The sequence below is a fragment of the Myxocyprinus asiaticus genome, chromosome 5, assembly GCF_019703515.2.
Source record: "Myxocyprinus asiaticus isolate MX2 ecotype Aquarium Trade chromosome 5, UBuf_Myxa_2, whole genome shotgun sequence".
NCBI classification, from domain to species: domain Eukaryota; kingdom Metazoa; phylum Chordata; class Actinopteri; order Cypriniformes; family Catostomidae; genus Myxocyprinus; species Myxocyprinus asiaticus.
The window spans coordinates 47,016,989-47,029,176 of record NC_059348.1 but is presented as its reverse complement, the minus strand read 5'-3'; the positions used below and the strand labels follow the sequence as shown (position 1 = coordinate 47,029,176).

The following is a 12,188-nucleotide window of genomic DNA, read 5'->3' as shown; positions in this document are numbered from 1 at the left end:
GTAAAGTTATGACATCTCTTATACATATAGATCAGGTGGGGTTTATTCGGGGCCATAGCTCATCTGATAACATTAGGCATTTCATCATGTGGTCAGTGGTGAATGATCAGACTCCTGTCACTGCTATCTCACTTGACGCCGAAAACGCATTTGATATGGAGAATGGGATTATCTTTTTAAGATTTTGGAAATGTACGGATTTGGGAATACTTTTATTGGTTGGATTAAGTTACTTTATAGACACCCAGTAGCGGCGGTACAAACAAATGTATTAATTTCAGATTATTTTACTCTGGATGGGGCACCCGTAAGGGTTGCCCTCTTTCCCCTTTATTGTTCTGTCTTGCCCTGGAACCATTAGCAGCCGCGATAAGAAAGGAGGATGATTTTCCAGGGGTGACGGTGGGAGGTGTGGCACATAAGCTTTTGCTTTACACAGATGATATTTTATTATTCGTCTCCGACCCTACTAAATATATGCCTTGCCTCCACAGAATTATTAATTCCTTTTCTAATTTCTCAGAATACAGAGTTAATTGGTCTAAATCCAAAGCTTTGTCTCTGACAGCGTATTGCCCTGTAACAGCTTTTCAGCCAGGCACCTTCCAGTGGCCAAAACAGGGCATTAAGTATTTGGGTATTTTATTCCAAGCTAATTTTTTTGATTTAGTTAGAGTTAATATTGACCCTTTAATAAAAAGGTTTTCGTGCGATGTGGACAGGTGGGCTTCTTTACATTTATCTATGATTGGGAAGGTTAGAGTTATTAAAATGAATTATATTCCAAAATTCAACTACCTCTACAATCTCTCCCTATAGATGTCCCCCTCTCTTATTTCAAGCAATTTGATAGCATAGCGAAGTCCTTCATTTGGAATGGTAAGCGTCCCAGATTACACTTCAATAAGTTACATAGGCCGATTGACAAAGGTAGGCTAGTTCTACCCAAGATTTTGTTTTATTATAATGCATTTGGTCTTAGACATTCGGCCCATTGGTCACTTCCACCTGAGAGAGCCCCTCCCTGGTTTTGTATTGAACAGAAGTTCTTGCCCCTATTTTGCCATTGCAAAGCCTTTCTATCAAATTAACCGGAGAAGTTAAGTTACACCCTGTTATCTCGCATTTGCACTTGGTATGGACAAAAGTGTCCTGAGTGTTTAATTCTGACATTTATTTAAATGTTGCTTTGAGCATATGGCTGAACCACAAATTATGTATTAATAAGTCCCCTTTCTGCTGGACAGAGTGGATTGTGAGGGAGGTTAATACGCTTGGTGACCTATATGAGAGTGGAGTGTTGAGATCTTTTGAAAATATGGTTCAACATTTTGGAATTCCCAGGTCTCAATTGTTTATGTATTTACAGCTGCGCCACCTGTTCTGTAATATTTTTGGGAGTAGCATACACCCCCCTAAAGCGGCAGACACTCTGGGAATGGTGATTACTGCTTTTGGAAAAGGTCATGAGGCATCAGTGTATTACTCCCTGCTAATTCAGAGTCTGGGGGATGGAGTTTCAACTTCTCTCAAGACATTATGGGAGAAAGATTTAAACTTGGGAGTGTGGGCTAGGATTAATAAAAAAAAGAAAAAGAAAAAGAAAACAAAGTCAACCCTGAATCAGTTTTAGAGTTTTTATAAAAAAACAAACAAAAAAAAAACAAAACCCAAACAAACATTATACAGGTTTTTAATCACTTGTACCCTTTCAAGTATTATTAACTTATAATACATGAAAGTGTGTTTTTTGCCATGAAAATACCCATGGAATCTGGCATGGCATTAAACCACGAACAAAACAAAAAAATCAACCTCATGTCGTACCGTACCAGTCTGAGCTGGTTGGCATAGTTATGGTCAGGATTAGAATAGGCTGACTGGGCAAGTGACCAATCATGAGTTGCCACGTCAGTAAAGCCGTTACATCAGCATGGTTCTCTGTCCTGTGGAAATAATACTGGAACTGTTACTCACCGTGACCAGAACCGTTCAACCTGATGGTGGAAAAGCACTTTTTCTTTCTTCTGCAGAACAAAAAAGGAGATATTTTAATAAATATCCAGGTCTGTCTTTTCAAGACAGTGACAGTGGATTGTGATTACCGATCCTAAACTACAAAAAAGGAAGCTTATCCTGTAAACACATGTCATCAAATCCAAGTCTTCTGAAGGCATACAATAGGTTTGGGTGAGAAACAAAAAATGAAAGTTAAGCAAATTTTCAGTTAAAATCTTGATGTCTGTTGCTTGTTTATGAGTACTATGAGTGAAACTTATTTACAGTGCTTAAAACAAGTTATCGCGGAAACAACCTAAGGACAGTCTGTTTTCATTATTGTGAATCTTCTACATCTGGGCATGCTGATTTGAACATATTAACACTATATCATGTTCATCATTCTAAGTTGCACCTTTTCTACTTAGGTTTGTAGTAATTGCAGAGTTATACAGTTGTGCTCAAAAGTTTGCATACCCTGGCAGAAATTGTGAAATTTTGGCATTGATTTTGAAAATATGACTGATCATGCATCTTTTATTTAAGGATAGTGATCATATGAAGCCATTTATCATCACATAGTTGTTTGGCTCCTTTTTAAATCATAATGATAACAGAAATCACCCAAATGGCCCTGATCAAAAGTTTACATACCCTTGAATGTTTGGCCTTGTTACAGACACACAAGGTGACACTCACAGGTTTAAATGGCAATTAAAGGTTAATTTCCCACACCTATGGCTTTTTAAATTGCAATTAGTGCCAGTGTTTAAATAGTCAATGAGTTTGTTAGCTCTCATGTGGATGCACTGAGCAGGCTAGATACTGAGCCATGGGGAGCAGAAAAGAACTGTCAAATGACCTGCGTAACAAGGTAAAGGAACTTTAGAAAGATGGAAAAGGATATAAAAAGATATCCAAAGCCTTGAAAATGCCAGTCAGTACTGTTCAATCACTTATTAAGAAGTGGAAAATTCGAGGATCTCTTGATACCAAGCCAAGGTCAGGTAGACCAAGAAAGATTTCAGCCACAACTGCCACAAGAATTGTTCAGGATACAAAGAAAAACCCACAGGTAACCTCAGGAGAAATACAGGCTGCTCTGGAAAAAGACGGTGTGGTTGTTTCAAGAAGCACAATACGATGATACTGGAACAAAAATGAGCTGCATGGTCGAGTTGCCAGAAAGAAGCCTTTACTGCGCCAATGCCACAAAAAAGCCCAGTTACAATATGCCCGACAACACCTTGACATGCCTCACAGCTTCTGGCACACTGTAATTTGGAGTGACGAGACCAAAATAGAGCTTTATGGTCACAACCATAAGCGCTATGTTTGGAAAGGGGTCAACAAGGCCTATAGTGAAAAGAATACCATCCCCACTGTGAAGCATGGTGGTGGCTCACTGATGTTTTGGGGGTGTGTGAGCTCTAAAGGCACGGGTAATCTTGTGAAAATTGATGGCAAGATGAATGCAGCATGTTATCAGAAAATACTGGCAGACAATTTGCATTCTTCTGCACGAAAGCTGCGCATGGGACGCTCTTGGACTTTCCAGCACGACAATGACCCAAAGCACAAGGCCAAGTTGACCCTCCAGTGGTTACAGCAGAAAAAGGTGAAGGTTCTGGAGTGGCCATCACAGTCTCCTGACATTAATATCATCGAGCCACTCTGGGGAGATCTCAAACGTGCAGTTCATGCAAGACGACCAAAGACTTTGCATGACCTGGAGGCATTTTGCCAAGACGAATGGGCAGCTATACCACCTGCAAGAATTTGGGGCCTCATAGACAACTATTACAAAAGACTGCACGCTGTCATTGATGCTGAAGTGGGCAATACACAGTATTAAGAACTAAGGGTATGCAGACTTTTGAACAGGGGTCATTTAATTTTTTTCATTGTTGCCATGTTTTGTTTTATGATTGTGCCATTCTGTTATAACCTACAGTTGAATATGAATCCCATAAGAAATAAAATAAATGTGTTTTGCCTGCACACTCATGTTTTCTTTAAAAATGGTACATATATTACCAATTCTCCAAGGGTATGCAAATTTTTGAGCACAACTGTATATGTCTGTGACTGTTTTCTCTCTCTCTCTCTCTCTCTCTCTCTCTCTCTCTCTCTCTCTCTCTCTCTCTCTCTCTCTCTCTTTACAGTGGATCAGGGTGGACTTCTTTGGAGCCCTCATGTGCTCAGTCTCTACTGGGCCGCACAGCAGTGGGTGAATTCTGGATGGACGAGGCAGAATTCCAGCAGGAATTTGATGAGGTCACAGTGGGCTATCCAGTCAGTGATGCAGGACACCTCCAGAGCATCTACACTGGTATTCATTAGATCATTGACGTTACAGGACCTGTCTCTTAAATTGAATATCTACTAATAATTTGATGCAAGTTTAATAATAAAGGAATGTATTTAGTGTGACTGTGTAATTTCCCTTCATGTAGGAAGTTTTCTAACCCATAGCCACCAGATTGGTGGCCGCTGGGTCAAAGGTCACTCTTCAGGTGGTTGCCGTAACAACAGCACTTTTAGCAGCAATCCTAAGTACTGGTTGAAAGTGTGTGAGAAGGGAGAAATCTTGCTGTCATTGCTGCAGTACGCACTTCCTGAACCACCAGCAGCTGGCAGCGTTCAGCAGCATCCACACCTCCAGGCCATTGCACTGCATGTATGGAAGGTTAGACAATCACAAAACTAATCTTACAGTTATAAAATAATATTCTCTGGTAATAAATATTATGCTACAAATGCTTTTGATTGAACCTAATTTGTATTGAACCCAGATCATTAGATTGTGTTTGGACATATGCAAATGTGTTTATGTATTTACCACTAATTTGTGTGTGTGCGTGAGATCATGTTTAACCCTTTAAGCTTGGATGGGCAAATATTTATCAAAATATTAATAACTACAGCCTTGACCAAAACAAAATAGGTATTGTTTTAAAACTAAACTTTACAGCGCATGTAAGCATTATGACTAAATTGCTGCAATTGCTTTGAAAATTGCAAACAAATCAGAAGTGTTCGGTTTTGATAATTTATTAATAATTTTGGACTGTATGTTATGCAAACCTTTAGTCATTGTTGTGTTTGCATGTATAATTAGTTCTTGTGTACAATTATTATGTTTTATTTGTTTGGAGAGGCTTTTGGACACTTGGAGACATTTTTGGAAAATTGGATAAATTATTTTTGTAATGCTATAACTTTTGATTGCTTTGTTGTAAGAAAATAAGAATACGAAAAAAATTAATTTTTGGCTCAAGTTTGTTCAAAAATGTTGAAATTTTTTCTTTACAATGATACTAAACACTTGACCTTTTTTTTTTTTTTTTTTTTTTTTTTGTTGAGTTATAAGCCTTTATTTTGGGTATGCATAAGCCTTTATTTTGGGTATGCCACTGAAACAGGAAATCTTTAAAAACACCCTCAGAGCTTAAAGCGTTAAAGCACTTTACACACTTTTTGTTTATGTCATAGGTGGAGAAGAAACACTTTAACCTGATGCGGACGTTGAACAAGCCACCAGTTGTATCACACACACATGCGTATAATCGAGAAGTGGTTGTACACACTCAGCTGAGTCCTGGGTTTTACCTGCTGGTGCCCAGTACCTTCCTGCAGGGAGCTGAGGGCCGATTCCTCCTAAGAGTTCATTCTTCCTGTCCTACCTCCCTCAGGTGACAGCACAAAGACATACTCATAATAATAGATTTACAATAATTAAAATTGATTGTAAATGAGATGGCTGGTGGAGTTCAGGGTGCCCACTTGTTTGTGTGGGCGCCTCGTGCCTGGGTGGCAGCCCGTGTCACACATGTCTAAATATGCCACTGATTGCAGGGCAATAAAACATCAGTAATATTACTGGTACAAAACAGCTAACACAATTAAATCCTGCATTTACATGTAGTTGTCACTTCTGAAATGTTGCTGTCTGTCCGTGGCCAGCTTGTAAACAACACTTTAATATAGTGTATGCCTGTGACTTCTTAACGTGATAAGTCATAAACCATCCCTTCCATGCTTCTGTCCTGACAAAGTGAAATCTCCTTGTTTCAAAATCTTTTCTGTCTTTCCAGTGTGATGAATTTGATGACTCCTCCCCAGCACTGCTCAGAGGGAGAGTGGGAAACTATCAGTTCTCATGGCTGTTGGACTGTCGGCTTGACTGCAGGAGGAGGTCGGAACTTCCCCACACATGGACACAACCCCCGCATGCCACTTAGTGTGAAATATGACCCTGGCGGTAACAATGTTAGGGTCACCCTACGTCAAAACAGGCTCGAAGATGCCCTCCATGCCATCGGCTTCCATATTTATAAGGTCAGAAATTATACATGGATGTAAAATCATGAGTATCTAGACATCTTAAAAACACAGTGAACTTCAGCAGCTCTGCTGTTTCAGTTGCTCTATCCGAAACCTAATGAGCGTCCTGTCAAAGTTTTGTCAAAAAATGCCTTTAGAATTTTATATGTTATGTGACCGTGTGTGTGTAGGTACCCGATGGTGGCTCTTGCTCCTTGTTAACCCCCGGTGCCATGTCTCCGGTGGTTAGCTGTATACCTCATGCCCACTCCCAGGAGGTCAGTGTGTTCTGCCGTCTGCAGAAGGGCGAGTATGTCGTAGTTCCCTCCACCTACCAGCCAGAACTCAGCGCACAATTTACACTTACCCTTACGCTCAGGATGCATCGGTAAACACAACACCATCATTGTACTAACAGCTGAGGATTTTTTTACATATCTTTTGTATATATACATACATCCTCCTGTAAATAATGTATGCTCTAAATTGGTCAATTCAGTTGGTCAATCTTAAAATGCACTGACAAATCTGATAATTGGAAAAACTGGTAAAATTGTACTTTCATGTTAAGAATTTGGTGCTAGTTTACATAGGCCTACAGTTCAAGATCCTAACTAATTTGTTTTCGTTTGAAAACGCATTGATTTCACTATGTTTAAGCCTTTCATGCATATTAGAACGGCATTTTCCTCAACCGAAAACAAAGCATTTAAAAAATGTTCTCTATTACCACACACTTTGTAAAACGATAGCATTAGGAAACTGAAAACAGAGTTTTCAAATGAAAACAGATCAGTGTGGATGTGTCCTAAATATTTGGGTTCTGATATAGTGAAGTACTAAAGCTGTCTATCTCCACAGAAAAGCAATGCAGTGTCACGAGCATCTTGGACGTGCCATTCAGGAGGTAACTATTTTCAACACTCATGTTCAGATGATATTATGGTTTGCACAGCCTTCATGGTGTCTGAACTCTCCTCCAAGTATATATTATTTTTACTGTTTTATACTGCATTGTTGTACTACTGTATAGTGTCATCATACCATTTATGTAATGGACAGATCTGTGTTTGTTCTGAGTTCGGTGAATTGTTCTGTATCGAAACTTACCACCCACCTTGTTGTGAAGCAGTACAGAATTTTGAGTGATAAATTATGCTTAGCAGGTGGCAGATCTGCCCTGGGTAATACAGTTTGTTACCCACAATTAAATTGGCACAATGTCTATGAGATATATGTGCCAATATAGAAATTCAGTCTGCTTGAGATAGCCGATAACTGATATGCGGTTTTTTCATTTTTATTTGAGATGCCACAAGTGAAATCAGGAAACATCACAATGTTCAGAAGAAAAGATAACTGAGTATGTTTTATAGATCCCATGAACTTAAAAAAGGAATTTTGTTGTTTTAGTCCATGACTGTTAGCTTTGTGTCGTCACATACATCGACAGTATATGCTAGTGTACACCCAAAAGTTGACAAAATGATCTTCTAGCAGATATACACATTTGCAAACACCAATATTTTATTCAGATATGGTCACTAACTTTTCATGCATCCATACTTAATCTCTCCTGTTTGATTTTGTTAAATCACAAAACTGCAACCAGTTTCAGGGCAAGTAATTTACCATAAAGGTTTGTAAGATGCCCCTCTCTTTTTCCTCTTTCTCTCCTCCCACAGGTCTCCTGTATATCTGTGATGAGAAGAAAGTCTGGGGAAGGGGAATAGTTGCCCATGCTGATGTGTGTTGAAGGTCTTCACCTCCATTCGTAGGACAGGAGTCTCCGAAGTTTTACTAACAATGTAGCCATTCAAAACCTCATCCACTGAGCTGATCTCTAATGGGAGCCGACGGTGCACATCTCTCACAACAAACAGCGACCACTGAAGCTGCCATACAGCTTCAGCCATGCCCAGCGACCCCAACAGAGACACCATTCAGCAGAGAGACACATGCCCATGGAGTGATACACATGAACAGAGTCTGCCCAGACTCCAAGAGACAGAAACAGCAAAGAGAGAATAGAACAGAGATGAGAGGAAACGCAAACAACCAAGAGAGAAAAAATCAATAAAAATACCATTGATGATTGAAATGTGTCAACCAGTAGAGATTCAGCTGTATAATGGGTGCTATAATTTAAGCTATGTACATGTGAGAACGAGACATTGTTTTTTTATCGAGGGGTGTTGTTAGGCACAATGCAAAGTGGAGTTTTGTTGTTGCAACTTGCGCATTAATATATAATTTAACCAATTTCATTTATCACTACTGTTTAAAGGTTTGGAATCACCATGATATTTGTATGTTTTTGAAAGAAATACTAATTTTCTTCCCAAAGGATGCTTACAATTGATCAAGAATTACAGTTTAGACACTTATGATGTAACAAATGGCTATTTCTACTCATATAAATGCAGTATTCTTCATAATTTCTGTTTAGCCATGAATCCTCAACTTACAGCTGTTAGCACATTAGAATGATTTCTCAACGATTAGGTGACACTGTATTTTGTTAGTAGACTGGCGTAATAACTGCTGAAAATGGGGCTTTGCCATTTTGGGCAAAAAATTGCATTTTGAAATAAATTGAAAAAAATTATATGAAACATCTATTTCAAACAGTGATAGTGTTTTTGGCAGTTGCTGATCAATGTTATGCATCCTTGGTGAACAGGAGCATCAAATTCTTTCAAGAACAAAAATGTCTTATTCCAAACTTTTAAATGTAGTGTATTTGGCCATGGTTGTGTGTAATGTGTCTATCCACAAAAACTTTGACAAGTCTTTTGTTACATAATGTAAAGCAGTTTTTGCTCTCATTTGTTATGAATAATCTTATCTTTTGATCTGCATCCAGAAGGATGAACAGGGTGAAGAAAAGCAGATGGGAGTAATATTGGCCCAGAGAGGGATAGAAAGGCAAGGACTGAATGAGTGGGAGGGTACGCGGCTCTACTGAAGCTCTAACGCTCTCTGAAGTATGTGGCAGAGTTGGTGCTCATCACGCAGTTGCTGCCCCGTCGGCCTCTTTGAGTGCTAATAGCCTGTGTGACAGTCCGAAAGGCCCATTAAGGCCACACTAGTGACGAACTTGCAGCGTCACTGCCAACCCTGTCCCAGCCAGCACATGATGCCGCCACACAATGATTCACTGTGTGAAACAAATATACTGCTGTGATGTACTTCTCCCTGTGTTCCTGTCTGTTATATAGGTACAAAACATTAACTAAATTAATTTGAATTTAAATATTATATACAGCCTTGTACACTGACCACCTTAGTTTCTGCCGAATCACCAATGTACTTCAGTAAAATTGTGGTAATTTGATTAGCAACACAGTAGCAAAGACTCTGAACACTTCTTATATTTGAATAAGATTTATTAATTGATTATGTTTTATTATGACTCCATGGAATATTTATACTGTGAAACATTCATTTGCACACTGTAGGACCATCATGAACTGGGAAAAAGGTTAAAATTGTGGAAAAACTGATGAACAGTTACAGCACCTACCACTAAAATATACACTCTCCATTTTACATATAGTAGGGTCCACAAGTGAAAATGCTTTTATTTTTCTGGTTTAAAAAAAAAAAAAATCATAACAGATTATGTCAGCATTACAACGTGAGTGAACTGGCATAGAATCCTTCTCGTGTGTGTTAAAGAGCCCATATTATACTAATTTGCAGGTTCATAATTTTATTTTAGGGGTCTACTAGAATAGGTTTACATGTTTTAATATTCAAAAAACACTTTATTTTTCTCATACTGTACATTTCTTTTACCCACTCTTCATACTCCGTCTGAAACGCTCTGATTAACCATCTATCTCTTTAAAGCCCCCCTTCCGAAAAGCCCAGTCTGCTCTGATTGGTCAGCTGGCCTAGCCTGATGTGACACCCCTTACCATAATGGAGTTTCAGCTCCCAATTCTTCCTGAGCAGCTGTAAACACTACTGTAACTATGGTAACAGTGCCATTGGTTTTTGCCATGCCAGTATGAGACAGTGTCCAATAATGACTGAAATAATGAAAGTTTGGAAGAACAAAATGATCGACCCGGACCACCTTTGCAAGCACGACTTGAGCAGGACGTTTCACAGTGGTAAGTTTTCATTTTGTCGCTTTCTTACAAGTACACTAAGACACATAGTACATCTAAGTTAGTCATCTTCTGCTGGAATGGGTGTAGCCGAACTTTTGTCGCCAGAGATATGAACGGAGAACAGAGGCTTACTCCCGGTTGGACATTACCGGCGGTATTAGAGAGTTAATGAGCAAGTTAGCCGTGTACTACCGTGGATAGTGTCAGTAACATTACAGCTTGTAATTATATCATTATATAAGACTCTTGAGATCAACCATTTTGTTAGTTTTAGGTAAAAGCCGGCCCACAGCGGAATAGTAAACCCTTACCAAAACAATAACATTACATAGTAGGTTAGCCGAGCACTACTGTGGATTGCAGATGTAAAATTACTGTTTGTAAAGATAAATCCACTCTTGATCACTATTCATGATAGTAACAACGACAAACAATCTGCATAATTCTACACAATTGTAGGTAAAAGTAGGCCCGCAGCTGATTAGCAAAACTATTTCAACACAATAACTTTAGCTAGCAGGTTAGCAGAGGCCTACAGCTGTGCACTGGGTGTACACCATAGCTACAACACAAAACTCCGCTTTTGAACTCTCGGTAGCAGATAAATCCACCAATAATCAAACATATACAGGTTGTGATCCTGAAGCACCAGATTGTTCCAACAAAGTTGGAATTGGTTGTGGTTGTACTGCTGAGGAATAGTGGTAAACATAAATTCTAACCACTGATACTTCAGTTTGTCTGCCTTTGGAAGTCTAAACAAAGAGGTTTTGCTTTCGCAGTGAAGAAAACAGTGTCTTGTCAACATGGCGACAAAACTAACCCAACTCATCCTGGCCACGGATATGACTACGTTAGTTTGAGATGCAAATGTATTACATAGTGATGGAGATACTTTTCGGAAGAAGTCGCTGGACTACAATCAAGCCATTTCTTGTAGTTCTTGAGCAGTGTTGTCTGTGGGAGAGAATAACTCCCTTTTGCGTGGACTTTGTGCTTTGTAACTTTGCAGACCTTTTACATGCACAGAGAGCTATATTACGCACTAAAGGAAATGTAAAATACTCTTTAAACCAGATTATCCATATTATCCCAGAATTTATGAATGTTCCAAAGAGCATCTTGTGTTCTTCAAAGCAAGGAAATCTGTCATTATCTTAAATATTTCTTAAATTTGTATTGATTTTACCAAATATTTTTGTTTTATTTTTTTTAATATGTATTAAACTGAAGAAAAAAAAAAAAAACCCTCTTTGGCTGAACTTGATTCAGTCATGGACAGTGGTTTCACATGTTTGAAATTAGTTTTCTAAAAATGTAAATTGCCATGTAAGTTCAATTTAAATACTTAAAATAGAGGGAATCTAACTGAATCAAGTAAACCCAACAAAATTTAACATGTCAAAATAACTCAAATGAAACTCTTAATTATATGCTATCTAGTATCAGGAAATGTTAGCATGATAAATACATGCTGGTGGGTAATACTATTGAGTGCAATTTGGTCTCTATGCTATAGTTAACACATAATTGTTAAACAGTTAAAGCAATGTGTAAAACATTTAATGTATTTTTCCTCAACCTAGGCTCAACCTCCACTCTTCACCATGATGGTAACTTCCGAAACTACAACATAACAATATCAACATAACAAAACATTAAACACTAAAAAGTCTCCCCCTTTATATTCATCTTGCACAAAAACGCAAAATAACACTTAACTTAAAAATTGACTCTCCCTGT

At 38.5% G+C, this 12,188-nt stretch overlaps 1 protein-coding gene across 8 annotated transcripts in view; it reads left to right on the top strand.

Moving 5' to 3' along the window:
* LOC127440270 (calpain-10-like) overlaps nucleotides 1–9,580 on the top strand; it is a 59,583-nt gene extending 50,003 nt beyond the window's left edge. For all 8 annotated transcript variants that reach the window (XM_051696746.1, XM_051696748.1, XM_051696747.1 and 5 more), the window contains 7 exons: nucleotides 4,164–4,330; nucleotides 4,455–4,687; nucleotides 5,494–5,693; nucleotides 6,096–6,339; nucleotides 6,516–6,712; nucleotides 7,186–7,231; nucleotides 8,010–9,580. In XM_051696746.1, coding sequence (XP_051552706.1) covers nucleotides 4,164–4,330; nucleotides 4,455–4,687; nucleotides 5,494–5,693; nucleotides 6,096–6,339; nucleotides 6,516–6,712; nucleotides 7,186–7,231; nucleotides 8,010–8,057 — 1,135 coding nt within the window. In that variant the 3' untranslated portion in view covers nucleotides 8,058–9,580. The remainder of the gene's footprint in view (nucleotides 1–4,163; nucleotides 4,331–4,454; nucleotides 4,688–5,493; nucleotides 5,694–6,095; nucleotides 6,340–6,515; nucleotides 6,713–7,185; nucleotides 7,232–8,009) is intronic.
* The last annotated feature ends 2,608 nt before the right edge of the window (nucleotides 9,581–12,188 follow it).